At 40.5% G+C, this 19,369-nt stretch overlaps 2 protein-coding genes across 10 annotated transcripts in view; one reads left to right on the top strand and one right to left on the bottom strand.

Moving 5' to 3' along the window:
• The window catches only part of LOC149316537 (putative oxidoreductase ZK1290.5), an 80,525-nt gene extending 69,202 nt beyond the window's left edge, over positions 1-11,323 (bottom strand). For all 4 annotated transcript variants that reach the window (XM_089515772.1, XM_089515773.1, XM_089515775.1 and 1 more), the window contains exon 1: positions 11,218-11,323. In XM_089515772.1, coding sequence (XP_089371898.1) covers positions 11,218-11,302 — 85 coding nt within the window. In that variant the 5' untranslated portion in view covers positions 11,303-11,323. The remainder of the gene's footprint in view (positions 1-11,217) is intronic.
• Positions 11,324-11,398: 75 nt separating this feature from the next.
• Positions 11,399-19,369, top strand: part of LOC149316536 (diphthine methyl ester synthase-like) — a 52,709-nt gene continuing 44,738 nt past the window's right edge. For 4 of the 6 annotated variants that reach the window (XM_089515781.1, XM_089515783.1, XM_089515780.1 and 1 more), the window contains exons 1-3: positions 11,399-11,521; positions 14,879-15,066; positions 18,742-18,866. In XM_089515781.1, the coding sequence (XP_089371907.1) occupies positions 14,932-15,066; positions 18,742-18,866 (260 nt within the window). In that variant the 5' untranslated portion in view covers positions 11,399-11,521; positions 14,879-14,931. Of the gene's footprint in view, positions 11,522-13,551; positions 13,572-13,731; positions 13,801-14,878; positions 15,067-18,741; positions 18,867-19,369 lie in introns of those variants that run through there. The other 2 variants (XM_089515779.1, XM_089515778.1) reach the window with 2 other exon arrangements.

Genomic DNA, 19,369 nt, shown 5'->3' with positions numbered 1-19,369 from the left:
AGACATTATCACACTATCCTCTTATAGTGCTGCTATTCCACTTTTATTGCTCTGTCTGCCTCCTGTTGCAGTAAGGCCTAAGAGCTCTCTGGCTGAGAATTCTGAATGCCCCTCCTTAAACTGCAAATCCTAGAATGCAACAGGAGGCACCCAGAGAAGTTGAAATGAAATAGAAGCACTGTAAGAGTGTAGTGAGGTAATCTAATGACTTCATTGGAGATTAAATCCACACTTGCTCCATTAGAAGTCTGAGGAAATAGACCAAGTCTACAAATGTTCATGCTACAACGTCTTTGACTCAGGTAGTCTCAAAGATGCAACAAGATCCCTTTGAATATTCCAGTCTATAGAGCTGTGTCTCTGAAGCTTATCAAGAGTAGTGAGTACAAATTTCCAAATTATTTTTCTGTATACTGGACAGGGTGAGTCAGAATGGCCAATTGACTCCACATTATTGTTGTTTCATAGGCAGGTGGGTTAATGTAGCCACAGCTAGCCATAGGTATTGCTGTTGTTGTTTCATCTCCACAGTCTGGTCCATAGATTCCATGGGCAGTCCCAACCAAAGTAGATCTATTAGGTTTGTTGTTGTTAGCTGCCTTTGGGTCAAGTTCGACTCACAGTGACCATGTGAATGAGAAATATCCATGACTCCCTATTCTCAATCTCCCTGCTAAGATCTTGCAGGTTCATGCCTGTGACCTCCTTGATTGAATCTAGCCATCTTCCATATGGTTTTTTCTCTCCTTCTGCTGCCCTCTACCTTTCCCAGAAGTATTGTTTTTTCTACTGACTCATGCCTTCATGTCCAAAGTACGACGACTTCAGTTTAGTCAACTTGGTTTCCAGGGAGAGCTCTGGAATGATTTGTTCTAATACCCCCCCTCCCATTTTTTTTAGGGGTGTCCTTTTGGCTGTCCATTATGGCATCCTCAGCACTCTTCTCTAGAACCATATCTCAAGTGAGTTCTTCCTATCCGCCCTCTTCACTGTCCAGCTCTCACATCCATACATGGTAATTGGGAATATAATGGCTTGGACAATTCTGACTTTAGTGTTCAGCTGTATATCTTTACATTTTAGGATTCTGTCTAGTTCTTTCCTAGCTGCACTTCCCCTTCCTAGCCTTCTTCTGATTTCTTGCCTGCAGTCTCTGTTCTGATCAATGCTTGATTCAAGGTATGGGAAATCTCTAGCTATTTCGATTTCCCCGTTATCTAGGTTGAATTTATGTAGATTCTCCATGCTCATTTTTGTTTTCTTTTTGTTCAGCAGTAAGCCTGCCTTTGCACTTTCTTCTTTAACTTTTCTTAGTAACTGTTCCATGTCTGTGATATTTTCCCCTAGAATTATAGTGTCATCTGCACACCTTAGATTGATTAGGAAGCCCCATACAATATTTGAATGGTAAATGAACATTCACATAAATTCCATGATTTGATGGGTCTATTCTAATTGGGACTTCCAATCTGTTCAGGCCTGAAAATGCTATGAAGTGACAATATATGTACAAAATGACAATCCTCTGTACTTTAGAGGATGTGTAGAAGAGCTGTACGTAGTACAACTGTGCACAGATTATTTTTACAAGAAAACATTCTCAGCCATATCCCCTCCCACACTTTAAACAGAAGGGAGACCTAAGCCTGGTAGTAATTATTGTTCTGTTTCTTTATGGTACAAAATCAGGGAATGTACCTTTCTTATATGCATTATTGATAGGATGGGTGGATGATTTCTAATCCGATAATGCGCATAGCTGTTTCTATTGAAAGCACAGACCAACAAACCCAAGGGAGCACAAAAATCAGCATTCTCCTCCTGACTCAGCTAAAGCCACAATGGCTCCAACCCAAATGGCAGTCTCACGTGATATGACCATTCAGCTCTTCCAGATTCTGCCAAAGGCCTCTGGCTAAGAATGAAAAGCCTCAACTTACAAATGTGACATGCAAAAGGAAAAAGGAAATAATGTAGTTCACCTTCCCAGATTTTTAGAGGGGGGAGGGGGAAAAACATAATCCAGGTTAAGAACATTAACTGTTTATGAAAATAAATCAGTACGCACCTTTTCCATGTATGTTATTTAAAAAGAAACAGCCTACACATTTCTTACAAAACCATTTTAAGACCTGAGTAAAACACTGTCTTCAAACCATTAATCAGACACACTTATTTTAATAATTCTTAGGATAGCTAACAGTCTGGATCACAACTTACTCATCAGGGACACATAGCCCAGGTCATGGGAACTTGAAACACCCTTGGATGAGAGAATGGGTGTCCACAATCCTAGTATAAAGAACAGCAGTCCAACACTCTAACTTAATATTGTGCTACCCTGCTCTGCAGGCTCAAGGCAAAACTGAAGAGAGAACATTTATATCTGTAGTAAAACTGAAAGACCACTCTTTATCCAGCACAGATTAAATACAATTTTTAAAAGGACATTAAAAGAAAGCAGGAAAAACCCAACCAGAGACAAATAAAAATGAATGGGTTTGGAGATATGACATCATACCAAACTGAAAGCCAATTCAAATAAGACCTCATCTAGAGGCATGCTACACACTGCAGAAATAAAAAGACTGACACCACTTTAACTGTCATGGCTCCATCTTCTGGAATCCTGGGATTTGTAGTTTGGTCAGGTATTCATTCAAAGAGCTCTGGTGCCTCAACAAACTACAAATCCCAGGATTTTGTAGGACAGAGTCATGGCAAAGTGATATCAAATGACTTTATTTCTGCATTGTGCATATATCCCATGTCTCCCCCAAAACAGAAAAGAATTGGCTACAAACAGGTCTCTCAGGACTGTCTAGGGTCCAAACCCATGACAACAAATGGCCAGAATTCCCTACCATACATAAACTGATTTATATCCCACATGCCTCTCAAAATTGAGACTCAAGAAAATTCAGAATTTTAATAGGTACACATTAAGCTCACAAAATACTAAAAGGCAATTGATTATAATAATAAAACACAACTGAATTAAAGGTGTTTGAAACAGAACAATAAAATGTAAGTACCCATTAAAAGCCCTTTCTTTAGACAACTGCCAGACACTTGCCTTCATAAAAAGGTATGTGTTGAGAAATAGTGTGATATAGTGATTTGAGTGTTGGGCCAGAACTCCAAGCTAATAGGTTTTAATCCCCTACTCAACCATGAAAGCCTGCTTAGGGGCAAAATAGATTTCCCTTTTGAGCCACCTTGGTAGTGATGTCAGAACACGGGGTTTAGACGCCGCATGTTTTGATGCCACCCCAAAGCCGATGTCACAACACCCACCTGACCACATGGCAGGCAGCTTTGCAACACTTTGGCAAAGCAGCATTTATATGGCACAAGACACAGGAGCACCACAAAACTACCCGGCGGCTGAAAAACGGCTTTTTGCTGCCTCAAAAGGGAGCGGCATTTGGTTGTGGCATGCAGTTGCCGCAACCCCTATCCAATGTGGCACTCCTGTGTCTTGCGGCATATAAATGCCGCTCTGCTTTCTCCGGGACAGCTTGAAGCCGCCCCTTTAGGACCATCAGTTTCCTTGGACAAGTCACACTCTCAGCCTAAGCAGACAGCCATGTCAAACATCCTCTGAGCAAATCTTGCCAAGAAAACCCTATGATTGGTTCACCATAGGGTCACTATAAGTTGGAAACAACTTGAAGGCACACAAAAATAACAACAACATGCCCACTGGCAGAAGGACAACAAAAGGCAAGCTTCCCTTGCAAGGGTGTTTCATAGTCTGTGAGAAACCACCAATAAAGCCTTCAACAATCATCCTACAGAGTGGAATGGAGAACAGGTCATCCTTGGTACTTCTTCAGGAGTAAACCTAATCAGGTGGCAGCAGGTGATCCTTGAAGTATCCAGAATGAGAACTTTGAATTGGGCTCACAGCCATGGCACATTTTATCAATGGATTCTCATGCTCTAAATAGCAAGCTTTTCTCAACAGCCTGGCAGGAACTATATAAATCATGTTCAGTAAAAACAGCATTATTTCATACCAGAAATAAGACTTGCCAAGCAGACTAGCCATCATCTCTATGGATTAACATATGCTGTGGCAGCACAAGCCCTGGCATGCAAATTTATAGCTAGATTGCAATCCAGTTTCTAATATACCAAGCAAACGCAGGCAGAAGTCTACTATTTGCAGAGCTATTCAACAGCTGTACTCTACAGCTGTGCCAATAAAGGTTTAAGGAAAAGAATCACTGGCATACATAACAGTACCAAACTCAGCTTCAAGACTATTGCTACATCCTAAGTCTGAGAAAAGGTGTGCCCCCTCATACTAGCCGTTGTTGCTGTTGTTGTTTTATTTATTTATATCCCACCTTTCTCTCAATAATAAGATTCAAGGTGGCTAACAGCATATTTAAAACAACACAGCTTAAAACTATGCAAAACATTTAATTAATCTGTGGATAAAGAATCTGTAGATACAGAGGGCTGACTATAAAAGTTATTTTAAAAACAAACAATTTATAAAGTTAAAAAAATTGAAATTAATTAAAAGACTACATACAAACCTTTAAAACCACACCATACTAAAAGCCTAAAAGCCTACCCAGTTTCTAAAAGGTTAATGGCATGAAAATGATTTAACTTGTGGGTGGAAGGAGAGTAAGCATGGGGCCATCATGGCCTCCATAGAAAGGATATTTCCAAATTTTGAGAGCAGCCACCGAGAAGGCCCTCTCTCCCTTGTTCCCACCAAACAAGCCTGAGAAGGTTCTTTACGCCTTCTTTACACAGGTTTGGTGAGCCTTATCCCTTAGATTTGAATTTAAAATTCTCCATATAATGTTCAAACCATATTCTTGTACTATTCATATAAAACTATTTATTTCTAATTTACCCAGGATAAAGAAAGATGTTCATTACAGCCTCCTTGCACAGAAAGGGACACATGGCCTCGTTAGATGTCAAAGATTTTCTTCCCTTTTTATTTTGTGAGTAACATAATTGTGCACAAAACATGAAAATTGCACAAACAGAATTGTTTCAAGAAGAAGTGGAAGGAACTAAGTTCTTTCCCAATGAGAGGAAGAAAGGGAAATGCAAGGGATACGGGATGACATGTTGGCACACATGTATCCAAATTACTCCTTGCCTTGTCTCAGAAAGGCATAACCAGTGACCATGGTCCAAAACACACTGCAAAAATAATCCAATATGATACTGCCTTAGGGGACACATGGAGCCCCAGGGCCACATTTTGCCCACTCCTGTACTACAGCTATACACTCGTCCCTCCACATTTGCAGCTTTGACTTTTGCGGATATGATTATTCACGGATTTTATTAATATGTTATCTCTAGGAATATCTAGGTCTTTCAGCGCAACTCTGTGGTCAGCTTTAACCAAAAGTTGCACTGAAGGACCTAGAGATTCCTAGAGAGGTGTTCTCTCAGATTTTTGTTATTTGTGGCTTTTCCACATTTACAGGGGTCCTGTGCCCCTAACCCCAGCAAATGTGGAGGAACAAGTGTATATTCTATGATAGAGGATAGGCCTGGACAAAAGTACAGTTGTCCCTCCATATTCGCTAGGGTTAGGGGAACAAGACCCCTGTGAATATGGAAAAACCACAAATAACAAAAACACTGTTTTTACCTGAAAGGACACCTCTCTAGGAATCTCTAGGTCCTCCAGTGCAACTCTGTGGTCAATGTCCAACATACACTGACCATAGAATGGCACTGGAGTAGCTACAAATGGTCTGTCAGTGCAACTTTTAGTTAAAGTTGACCACAGAGTTGTACTGGAGGACCTAGACAGTCCTAGAGAGAACATATTAATGAAATCCGTGAATAATCAAATCTGCAAATATTAAAGCCACAAATATGGAGGGATGACTGTATACACTTTGCTTTCACCAAAAAATGCAAACACAAGCAGAATTTTGGAGTTTGCAAAACAGAAGTCGCCAGATCTTACCCAATCACTAACCACTGCCTCACATGCTACATATTATCTCCTAATTAAGAGAGCATACTTTCCATTTCCTTGTGGGTGCTGCCACACTGAAGAATTAATGCAGTTTCACATTGCTTTATTTCCTAATGCTCCTCCATCCTAAGCAATCCTAAGATTTGTTTGTTTTGGCACCAGAGCTCTCTGACAGAGAAAGCTAAACATTACACAAAAACTACAAATCCCAGGATGCAATGGCACTAAGCCATGGCAGTGAAAGCGGCACCAAACTGCATTAATTCTGCTGTGCAGTTGCAGCCACAGTGTGTTATATTCTCAACAACTACACTGATCAGGCAAAATAAAAGAAAAGTTGATGAAATCCCTATAACATGTTTGAAATGTAACAATTTGATCAGGCCAGATCTACAAAATTAGCTGAAAATTAGTTTTCTTTCATAAAATATAAACTCCCAAAGGAAAATAATTGCAATGGCTGAAATTAATTTAAGACCAGTTCTGAGTATAACTTGAGCTTTTTTATTATTACTTTTAACATATGCATGCTGAGTAAATCACGAAAGCACTAGAAAGCAGAAAGTACAAAATACTTGGTCATCTGTTTCTTATACTTTAGAATTACCTGATTTTATTCCATCATCTCCATATGTTTCCCATAACTCTCTTCTAAATCACAAATCTTTAACAAAATCTTACCATCTAATCCTCCTCTATCACAGCAAATGCAGGTGAACAGAAAGGATTGGTTATTCAGGTAAACTGATCACACCACAGTGAAGACAGAGGCTGCATCCACACTGCAGAAATAAACTAGTCTGAGACCACTTTAACTGCTGTGGCTCAATGCTGTGAAATTCTGGAAATTGTAGTCCACTGTGTCACCAGAGCTCTCTGACAGACAAAGTTACATGGCTCATAAAATGACAAATCCTAGAATCCTATAGCACTGAGCCACAGCAGCTAAAGTAGTATCAAGTTGGATTATTTCTGCAGTATGGATGCAGCCTAAGGACCTTATTGAATGGGGTTAAAAGAGTGGCTTACCTTTCCCGAATTCAGTGCTAATTCAGGAGGCAGCCAGTTCCTATCACACATTAATTTTCCACCAAATCGCTGCCCAGGTCCCTCCTGGATGCAGCCCGAGTCATCTAAGCTGCTTCGGCAGCCATTTTTAGAAGTTGGAAGCTTTTAACCCTATGCAATAGGATAATAAGAGACAACGTGAACCCTGGACCAAATGATTATGACTTTGTAATTCAATGAGCTTCACCACACTGAATGTCCTGCAGCAACTAAATGATATTTCACTGGTCCAAGCTGCTTAAAACAGTGGCACGTCTGTGAAGTTCTCTGCACTAGGTAAGATACCTAAAATGATTTTGGTTTAAATAAGGAATGGAAAGCAAAAATGCATCTTCATAGTAGGCACACTGTGGAAAACACATCTTTCAAACACCACAGAAGCCAGGCATAGTAGTTTCTGTGCATGTACCATGCACATAAATTTCCAAAACAGTTACACGGGGAAGAGCTTGGCTATTCCTTGTTTGTCCTCTGGAAACTTCACAAAAAGCTAGTATCTTGCTAAGACTACAGTTAATCAAATACACACCAGGATACTCCATTTATTTAGCCCCTTGCCTCCCACAAAGGCTTTCAGCAAGAATGAAAAATGCCACACTGAATTCACTGCACAGCCTCCAAAGAGCTGATTCAACTGAAAAAGCTTCTCTTGCCCCTGTATTATTTTTCCAACTGTTTTTAGGCGGTTTTGCTACAATGAAACTTTGAAAATAGAAGTTCTACATTAGGTCATAAAAGCTTTTATAAAGACCAGGAAGCGATGGTTTCATACGTCCTAGAATGAAACTGCATGAAGAGCAACATGCGGTCTCCTTTCAATTGGGCGCCTGGAAGCAAAGATATGCTGCGGATTTTAATTAAACCAGATTTTTTTTTTAAAAAAAATGTTCTTGGGAACCATGGAGTCCTTTGGAAATTCATTAGGATTTCTTTAGGGGAGGGATCAGTAATGTCAGAATTGAGGAGCAATTCCAAAAGATAGCTCACCTACAGCTCCCTGCCTCTCTAAATTAAAGTCAGGCACAGAAACACCTTCAGAATTTAACATCACCCACTTTTCTAAGAGGTCTTTGTTCATTGCACATGCACACAACGCATCAACTGGGACCAACTTCTCATTTCCTCCTTGTCTTCTGGTTCCTCACATTCCTGAGGTTACTGGTATGTCTCTACAAGAATTTCCATAGGCCCTCAATAAGAATCATCTTATTTAAAGTGGGATGTTATATATAATATTTCCCCCCGCTGACTTTTGTGAGCACAGGGCACATTTTTATGGCTTGGGCTCTGAAAAGCAGCCAACCGAGCCAGAGCCGTCTTTTAAAAAGGAACAGTGGGATCAGTTCCAAAGCTGGCCAAATGAAAGCATCCCAATCCAAGGAAACAGTTTTTCACAACATCGGCTGCAACTCAGTGAACTCAATAATCCCATTCTATAGTTCTCCTAGAGCTGTGAGATGTGAAAGGACGTTTATTTGATCTGCTTCACTGATAAATGATGAAGCTTTCCCAAGTTTCAGAAGAAAAACACAGATGTGCAAGCAGCAAGGAGACCAAAACTCTGTTTTTTAATGCATGGTTCTCAGTCAGGCTGCTAGTGAATACAAGATGTTTGGCACCTTACAAGCAACCGATGTGATGTCACGTAATGACTACAAACACAATACCGTTACATCTGGAGAGCCACACAGAATTGAACATATATGAATTTCCCCACTACCAAATTCCTCCTTACTCTTCATCATTTAGCATTCATCACATAATATATGTGAAGCACTTTGCACACTTAAATTGTGATGTATGAAGGCTAATTAACATCATTATCATCATTTATCTTTTGTGAGACAAGTGGTTGGCTGCTTCATGATCGATGGAAGGAAAGGTTGAATAAATGTTAATCACTCCAAATCCAAATCTGACTACTATACCAAGATCACATAAGACCACATTCTGATGCCTTATTGGCAACATCAGCAAAAATGTTTTAACATCTTTTACTGTAAAATGTATATTTAGAGTGAGTATGGGAAATAATTTTACATAGAGAGTCAGGATTTAACATGTAATTACAGACCTTAACAAAACAAGGCAACAGGCTATAAAAACCTTAAGAGAAGTCAATGGAATGGAATGGAAATTTGGCTGCACCACCAGAGACAATACAAACAGGCTAGTGTTACTTGCAACTTATTTGGGAACCTTAACAAATCTGATTGTATTGCTTCTATTTGACATCAGTCGTAGGTAACATGACACACAATTTGCTCCATCACACAGTTTTTTCACAACTATGGTGTAATATGTGACTGAATAAAATGATCCTTCAAAGATAAAAAAGGGTTAAAGCCTTCCAGTAGATTTTCACAAAACTAATTCACACATAAAAAATAAAATAGCTCAAAAGCACTAAAAGAAATCACACTGCAATACCTGCATATTCACTTAACCAAAGCTGAGTAACAACTAAATGGATAAAAAAATACTGAATTTGTGAAAGCGCTGCATGTAGTACATTTTTATTGTTTTTTGAACTCAGCGCACATAAATACACATATAAAACACAGCTACAATACTGAAAAAAAGTTTTTTCATTGAAGGCATGTGTAAACGATGACTAGTAAGTCCCATCCACATCAACGTCTTTCCTATAGTTGTGACTAGGGCTGGATCTGCACTGCAGAAATAAAACAGTTTGGCTCCACTTTATCTGGATGACTCTGTTGACAGCAGCCAGGATGGTATACGTTAAAAAATAGAAAGGGGAATGTATTTCGTCCACTTAAGAGTGGATTTGGAAATTATATGATTTTATAGAGAACGATAAGTTGACGCATCTGATCAGATTTAACTCACTAGGAAAATTTACAGAAGATTGGAATCCAGTTATGGAATTTCTGGACAAATATTGGACTCAAAAATTATCTCCACCAGTTTGGTTTGGACTGAAAATCTACAAAGTCATGGGGGAAAATATAATGAGAAGGAAATTATTTGTATGGTTATATTGGGCAAAGAATACTAACTAAATAATAGATTCTTGAATGTTTGTGTAGGTATGTTATTTTTGTAAAGTGGGTAAATTTTATGAATGAAGTCTGTATGTTTGGGGAATTAGATAAATGGGTAAAAGGTGAAGCTAGCGTATCAATTTTCCAATTCTTTTCTTTGTTTGAATAACAATATAACTTTAAAAGTGAAAAAGAGAAGAAATTAATAGGGAAAGATATATCCAGTGTTTTAGGTTTGGAAGTCTTTCTTTTTAGAATCTGGGTAGTTTGTAGGATGAATACAGTATGATGGATGTCTATATACAGATGGATATGGATATATGCGGTGTGTATAACGTTTTTCATGTTTAATGTATATTTCGATTGGTCTAATAAAGGTATCACTGTTTTGTGTATTTTGGATGCTATCATACTTTGCTATATGGCCAATATGGCTACCCCTGGACATGCTTTGTAAAAAGAAGCAGCTTGCTGCTGCCACACTGCAGAAGTTAATGCAGTTTGACACCACTTTTATCACTCATTGCTTCCTCCTATGGTATTCTGGTGTTTGTAGCTCTCTGAGCAGCAAGCTTTTTAAGCAATGGACTGAAGTTGGCAGCCTGAGCTTTTGTAGGCTTCAGTCTACTTCCTCAGATGGTGGAGTGGAAACCTGGGTCAGACATATATATGCCATAGGTATGCAAGAATGTATGGAACACTTGTATGGAACAGCAAGCCCAGTTTGAACGATGGTTGCTTGTGGACAATGACATACTATTTCCATACCCAAAGGCTTTTCAATTTGAATTGCCATCCTCACATACCTAAGGCATATATATGTCTGCCTGTGGCTTCCAGTCCACCAAAAGCATCTGAGGAAGTAGACTGAGGTCTGTGAAAGCTCCTGCTGCCAACTTCTTTCTTCCAGTGAGTCTCAAAGGTGCTACAAGATCTCTCCACATTATTATTAGTACTAGCAAGAGTATGTCCATCTGCATCTGAGGAAGTAGAGTGAAGCCCAGGAAAGCTCCTGCTGCCAAACTGTTGTCTTGCAGTGAGTCTCCTACAAGCTCTCTATATGTACTGACTCCAGAGACTAACAGGGCTATGTCTTTTGAGGGCACTGTTATTCTCTTTGGTTCCTCTGCTTTGCAGGAGCATCAGGAGGGAGGAGGGCGCACTTACCCAGCCCCAAGAGAGGGATGCTTAGGCCATTGGAGAGGGGCAGAGAGGGCGCCCCCAGAGCCTTCCCGGCCCCCCAGGAGCTCATGCTGAGGCGCCTCCACTCAAGGAGGAGGAGCAGAGGGCGCCCCATTCAGACCCAGCCTTCCATGCCCCTCCCCTCAAGAGGAGGGAAGGCCTCTGATGATGGCGTAAAACGTCGCAAACCCAGAGCAAGGAGGGCAGTCGCTTTACGGCAAGCAGAGGGGAAAGCCGGAAAGCGAAGGGAAAAGGCATGGCAGAAGGGCTGCAGGCGCCTTAGAGGAAGGTAGGCGAGAGAGAGAGAGAGGGAGGCTGGGCTTCTGGGTCCCTTCCTTCAGCCCCTCGGGGAGAGGCGCCTTCATAGAGGGAAGGAGGGCAAGGCTCCAGTTTAAACGGGGCTGAGGAGAGGTATAGGGAGCCCCCAGACCCCCTTCTGCCATGCAGGAACTCTCAGTCCAAGCATCCCCTGTGACAGATGGCCATCCAGCCTCTGCTTAAAGACCTCCAAGGAAGGAGACTCTATCACCCTCCGAGGGAGTGTGTTCCACTGTCGAACAGCCCTCACTGTCAGGAAGTTCCTCCTAATGTTGAGCTGGAATCTCTTTTCCTGGAGCTTGCATCCTTTGCTCCATTGTCTTATTCTCTGGAGCAGCAGAAAACAAGCTTGCTTCCTCCTCAATATGACATCCCTTCAAGGATTTAAACAGGGCTATCATATCACCTCTTAACCTTCTCTTCTCCAGGCTAAACATCCCCAGCTCTCTAACTCTTTCCTCATAGGGCTTCATGGTTTCCAGACCCTTCACCATTTTAGTCGCCATTCTTTGGACACATGGCTCCACTTTCTCAACATCCTTTTCAAATTGTGGTGCCCACAACTGGACATAATATTCCAGATGGGGCCTGACCAAAGCAGAATATAGTGGCACTGTTACTTCTCTTGATCTAGACACTATACTTTTATTGATGCAGCTTAAAATAGCATTGGCCTTTTTAGCTGCCGCATCACACTGTTCACTCATGTTCAACTTGTGGTCCACTTGGACTCCTAGATCCCTTTCACATGTAGTTTCATTCAGCCAGGTGTCCCCCATCCTATATCTGTGCATTTTATTTCTCCGTGTTGAATTTCATTTTGTTAGCTTTGGCCCAGCTTTCTAGTCTATTCAGGTCATTTTGAATCTTGATCCTGTCCTCTGGGGTATTAGCTATTCCCCCTAATTTGGTGTCATCTGCAAATTTGATAAGTATGCTCCCAATTCTGTCATCCAGGTCATTGATAAAGATGTTGAATAGCACTGGGCCCAGGACAGAGCCCTGTGGGACCCCACTGGTCACTTCTCTCCAGGATGAAAAGGAGCCATTGTTGAGCACCCTTTGGGTTCGGCCGGTCAACCAATTACAGATCCATTTAACAGTTCCTTTGTCTAGCCCACATTTTACAAGCTTGTTTGCAAGAATGTCATGGGAAACCTTGTCAAAGGCCTTACTGAAATCAAGATATACTATATCCACAGCATTCCCTTCATCTACCAAGCTGGTAATTTTGTCAAAGAAAGAGATTAGATTTGTCTGGCATGACTTGTTTCTCTGAAACCCTTGTTGATTCTTTGTGATTATGGCATTGCTTTCTAGATGTTAACAGACTCTGTTTAATGATCTGCTCTAAAATCTTTTCTGGTATTGATGTCAGACTAACTGGACGATAATTGTTTGGATCCTCTTTCTTCCCCTTTTTGAAGATGGGGACAACGTTTGCCCTCATCCAGTCTGCTGGGACTTCTCCTGTTCCTCAGGAGTTCTCAAAGATTGTTGCCAGTGGCAACAATTTCATAGCATTGAGCCATGGCAGCTAAAGTAGTGTCAGATTGCATTAATTCTGCAGTGCTGATGCATACAGCCTGTGTTTCAATCTTGGAAGAAGTATGGGATATAAAACAACAACAACATAATCTTCATCAGTTTATAGGCAGAGGTGGGCCAAGACATTTTTCTGCATGAATTAGGAGATAAGAAGCCTTTCCTTCCTCAACCTTCTAGGTTCAAAAGCTAAGCATCCTGACAGTTCACTTTCTCATTCCAGTTGAATAATATCCTCTTCTGCTTCTCAGGCAGTAGGTAAATCCATGATAGCCCAAATAGCCAGCATAGCCTGTGCAGATAGATTAGGATAGCTAGAGTCCAGGACTACCTGATCCCCATCCCTGCTGTACAACATACCTAAATATGTCCTCCAAGAGATGGTTGCAGCCAGGAGGCTGCCATCATTATACTGCAATATCTGCCACCTGAAGCAGTCACCTTAACTTTGACTAGTGATATTGCTGTCCTTGAAGGTATAGTGAGCTAAGATGTCTGCAGGGCAACAAAAGAAAAAGGTCGAGGTGTTAACCTGGACAGTGACTACAGATGTATTTATGTTTCAGGGATTGATTTTTTTCAGATATGTTGGGACTCAATCACACTTGGAAGATAGACTTCAATGTTGGAAATGAACCATGTATTCGTCTTGAGGGATAGCCCATCTTTTATAAGGGGGTGCTGATTTCCCCCAAATCATTTGCTGTAGGTCTAGTATTAACATCATTTTGGCATTGCCAATTTTTCTTTCAGCTGCTCCTAATAATTGGGGTTTTAACAGCAGCATGATTCTCAGATCTCAGCAAGTTATAATGTTTGTATCTGTACTATGGAAAAACCTCATCTATTGATTTTTGGATTGTGACTGTGTGAACATCATAGGCCCCAGTTAACTGCTTATGAAATAATTGATGATAAAGAAAATACTGTATTTCCCCTCTACTTGCTAAATTTAACAGTATTTTTAAATGGTCTTAGTGACCACTCTCTATTCCATTGAAGGTATGAACATCCAATTCTAGTGTGCTTGCTTTTTAAATACTCTGTATACTCATGTATAAGTTAGAAATTTAGGTCAAAAAATTGACCAAAAAAAACTCAGTTGACTTATCCATGGGTCAACATAAATACTGTATCTTAATTCTTATTTAAAAGAAGGAACTATCCCCTGGTAAAAGGAAAGAGTATAATCTTTCCTGGAAACACCAATCCCCTTTATACTCGCCCATCCATCCAGCCTTAAGAGTGAACACAAAGAGCTATGTCTGCTGGAATTTTGTAAGTTCTTTGACATTGTTTTGCTCTGCTTCATCCTTTGGATCCTTTGCTATATGCCCTTAAGTTTTACTCTCGACTTATCCATGGATCATATCAAAATCCATAATTTCGGCTCCAAAACTTGCCCTTGACTTATACATGTGGTCGACTTATAGTCGAGTATATACGGTAACAAGCTTTCAAAACAAAGTCCATACACAAATTTGCACAATACAATAAGTACATGCTACTTAGTTGCTGCTTCTTACAGAAATTCTTACAGATGGGAATAAACCAGAAAAAGATAGCTGTCCACATTACACAGCAAAAAACCATGAGAGCAGATCCAGTTTTTTAAAACTGCTCACACTGCAAGTGGATGGAACTGAGCAACATGCACCAACATATTTTTTAAATCTGTGTATATAGAAATCATGTACCTATAGCATAGTCCACAGCAAAAACACATCCTGAATTTTTGTGTGTTTTTCCTTGATTCAGTATTTATTTGTTTATTTATTGGCAGGTTCCAGAATTCTCCATACCAGAATTGACGTCGCTTCTTCACACACTTTAAAAATGCTTTATCTCATTGGACTTGGGCTTGGAGATACCAAAGATATTACAGTAAAAGGTCTGGAGGTAATAAAACAGTGTAGTCGAGTATACCTGGAAGCCTACACTTCGATCCTCACTGTTGGAAAGGAAGCATTGGTATGTGGATGTAGATGGGAATGGGATGGTGTAAAAAATAAAAGCATGTGCTGTTTTGGGTTATCAAGACATCATATTTCCATTCTGTTGTGAAATTTCCTGTGTATTTTGGTGCTTACTCATTTTCTCTCTCTGTTTAACCCACCTCACAGGATAAAATGGATTAACCTGCTTTCTATGGCTGCATCTGCACTGCAGAAATAGTCCAGTTTGACACCACTTTAACTGCCAAGGCTCAGTGCTATGGAATTCTGGGAATTGTAGTTTTTTGCAGCACCAGAGCTCTGACAGAGAAGGCTAAATGTCTCACAAAACTGCAGTTGCCAGAATTTCCTAGTATTGAGCCTAGTGCAGTGCAGATGCAGCCTCTCTCTTCGTCTTATCTTCTTGACTGCAAGGTTATTCAGTGATATGTGATAAACCAGCAATAAAAGGATAATCACAACTTGCAAGAGTATTTCTAATGAGTATATAAATAATTCCTGTCTCAAACATTTGGAGTTTTCTTTTAAAAAAAAACCCTTCATATACTATTTTTCTGAATGATAAAATAGTGTCTTCTGTTTGTTTAAGATGCTAAATCTGGTAAGAGGTTTGATTCAAGCTCCTGTCACAAGAAAAGCAACAACAACCTTATGCTGCAAATGATGGCTCTGTTTAGACATAAAGCACAGACTGTGTAATGATCTGGAAAATAAGAAAAAAGACAGGATGGCAGTAATGTACATGCTGAATATGTATTGTGACTTAAGGAGTGAAAATCAGACTACAGCATGCTGTGTTTCTGGCTGTCTTTTGAAAAATTATATATTGTCAACTCTCTGGAAAATTTACACAAATTCAACCTAGACAATGAAAAAATAGAAATAGTAGTTTTTATGCCTAGGATCAAACATTGATAAGAGCAGGGGCTGTAGGCAAGAAATCAGAAGAAGACTTAAGGAGGGGCAGCACGCACGCTGCAGCCCTGATGCAGCTCCTTTTTGCACCCTCTGAAAGGCACCACAGCCACAGTGGCATGGATTAGTGATGGCTTTTTGGCACTGCATCATCTAGATGCCACGCCAGGGTCGCACCATGATGCCGTGCACCATCTAGAGCGGTGCGTGGCATCATGGCACGAGGGGATGGAGACACAGCGATGAACGCGCAGATGCGCCACTGTGAATCCGCCCACAGGCTGGCGCTTTTACCCGTCTCTACCGGGTCGAAGAATGGGGAGTGCAGCTATAAAAGAACTAGAAAGGATCCTAAAATGTAAAGATGTACAACTGAGCACAAAAGGTAGAATTGTACAAGCCATTGTATTCCCTATTGCCATCTATGGATGCGAAAGCTGGACAGTTAAGAAAGCATGTAGGAAGAAAATAAATTCAATTGAAACGTGGTGCTGGAGTGCTGAGGATACCATGCACAGCCAAGAAGTCAAACAAATGGCTGCTAGAACAGTTCAAACCAGAAATCTCTCTGGAAGATGATTTGTTAACTGAGATATGCCTGCATTTGTTCTCTTTGAAATCCCTTGTTAACTTTGCCTGACTCTTTTCTTTGAACACCTAGAGTGTAGTTCAGAATGCTCAGATGCAGTCTTAAGTTACTGCAATGCTAGAAATTTGAGGAGTGAAGGCAAAAAATCATTTGGAAGCAGAATTCTTATGGGACTGTGAAATGGCCTCAGTTTGCCTCCTCCCCTGTAGCCCCATGCTCCCCCAGCAGCCGAGGAAGCCCCACAGCAGCCAGGAGAGCAGGCCCCTGGCTGCCCAGAAAGTTCTGTGGCGGCTGGGATAGCAAGCCCAAGGTCCTGGGAAGGCCCCACAAGGGGCAGGGGACTGACCAGGTGTCACCCCTCCTGTGTGGTGTCACCCCCTTTCTGGGGTGTCATTGAGTGTGGCCCGCACCCACCCAGTACCTCGCAGGGCTCATGTATCTTCAAAATACGTTGTTCCAGTCCAATTCTCTTCTTGGATCAAAACCAAATTAGTGTTGTGAGTTCAGAGAGAGGAAGGAATCTTGTTTCAATCCCCTCCTCCACCTCCACCCCCAATTTTGACTTTAAAAGTAATTTCATCCAAAACTGGATGGCTTGTGTTTGTGAAACACATAACACATACCTTATATACTCGACTACAAGTTGATGTCATGTATAAGGCGAGGGTACATTTTGAGGCCAAAATTGGGGATTTTGGTATGACCCATGGATACATCAAGGGTAAAATGTGGCTGCCGCACCGCCATTGGGTGCAATGGGCTCAAATCAGCTCACAGTTTAAAAGACTGATGCAAATCAAATATAAGAGCTTGAAGGAATTGGGAGGGGAGAATAGGCAAAATACAACAAGTAAAAAAAAGTAAAATAGACTCACAACAGGCAAGTGGAATGGAGCTTGGATATGGAACTCGGGAACGAAGGAGGACTTTGTGGGGGACTCTGCTTGCCTATTCTCCTTCCCAAATCCTTCAAGCTCTCATATTTGATTTACATCGGTCTTTTAAATTGTGAGCTGGTTTGAGCCCTCGAGCGGCCACTAGGGACAACAGGGATGGAGGTCCGACTGTTTTGTGTATCTATGGGGGCGGTGTGTGTGTTCCAGAACAGATCCCCCTCGGATCCCCACTGTATTACCATATTGCCCCATGTATACATCTATCCAGGATTTTGGAGCTCATTTTGGGGCATAAATTTCTTGATTTATAGTCGAGTATATACGGGTATCTAATTTTGCCCTCAGAGTGATGCTGCTTAAATTGAATGACTGCATTTCCCCCAATATATATAGATGTTGTAGTAGCCTTTGATAATGAGTCCTCCAAGAATTTTACTAATCCCCCTTAAAAAACACCTAGGTAGGTGGCCATTATTGAGAGATGGAAAATTTCAAGAAATTTTGGAAAGTATTTATTTCTCAATAGGGGAATGGAAAATTTCAGAAAAAAATAGGAAAATGTGATTTTTTACTTTAGGAACATAATTGAAAATTACTTTATTACTTTAGGAACGTAAAATGCATTATGTACAACTTGTCTTGGTATCATATTTGACACATTACATGTACAGTTTATTCCAGAAATAATAAAATACAGTTGTCCCTCGGTATCCGTGGGGGATACCAAAATCTCTGAATGCTCAAGTCCCATTGCCCCCAATGGTTCCTTGAGGGAAGGAAATCAAGATCAAGAATTAGAATGATGTGAGATGCTCTATATCAGAACTTTTAAGGCTATCTGATATGGAGTTCCAACAGTTACATTTTTCTGACATACCAGGGACTGTCACCATATTTGTGCTCATACAGCTGTTTCTGCTTTTGTGTCTTGGAAATTTAGCAGCAGCCAGTGGCTCACAGACTGGCATTGGTCTAGGGACTACCACTTCAAGTAACACTGCTCTAGATAATCAAAATACATACCTGCTGCATAGATTTTAGAAATAATATGCAAGGTTGAATGTAGGAATGCCTTGTATTAAATATTTTATTCATCATTCTTCTATTTTTGTTTTCTTTTCTGGACCTTTACATCTCTACCATTATTGCATCTTGTGCTAGTTTTAACTGTGTGCTGAATGAAAAAATTCTTGTGCTGATCTTAGAGAATTGTGTGTTTCTATTTTATTAGAACACCCCCATAGGATGAACATACTGTTGTAATAGTATCCCTTTTTTGTTTAACCCCCAGGAGGAATTCTATGGTAAAGAACTGATTCTTGCAGACCGAGAAATTGTAGAGCAAGAAGCCGATACAATCTTGAAAGATGCCCATCAATGTGACGTGGCTTTTCTTGTAGTGGGAGATCCTTTTGGGTAAGAAGAAACAACACATCTAAATAACTGTGTGACCGGTGCTGTTCAGCCATACATTTTGGTTTGATTATGTGGAAAGGGTGGAATTCTGAGCTGTAATCTATTAATTATGAGATCATCTGGGATTTTGGAAAGTGAATAGTTTCTTTTGAGTATGAAAATAATGGTTAGTTATGAGACTGAAAGTGATTTTTTTTCATGTTTCTTCCAAAAACTGGATGCCCACATATCTTAATTAGACATGCATGTTCTCTCTTCCCAGCTCTGGAAAGAGGTTCCCATATTTCTTACACAATTTGCTTTAATCATGTTGTTCTTATTTGGATGAGACAATAAGGGAACCCAGGCCTATAGATTGCAAGCTGCATGCTGCTTGCATACTGATGGATCACTCCTGCTTGTAGTCAGAACAGCTAAACTAGGGGTAGGTGTCCCATGTGCCTGTCTCCCTAGCTGTTTTTGCAGACTTTAACTTATCCAGACAACCATAAAGTCCTTTTTCT

The sequence above is a fragment of the Sceloporus occidentalis genome, unplaced genomic scaffold (genome assembly GCF_023333645.1).
Source record: "Sceloporus occidentalis isolate IW3139 unplaced genomic scaffold, rSceOcc1.0.p SCAF_3, whole genome shotgun sequence".
NCBI classification, from domain to species: Eukaryota; Metazoa; Chordata; class Lepidosauria; order Squamata; family Phrynosomatidae; genus Sceloporus; species Sceloporus occidentalis.
Note: the sequence above shows the minus strand (reverse complement) of the source record. Positions and strands in the feature narration are given on the sequence as shown.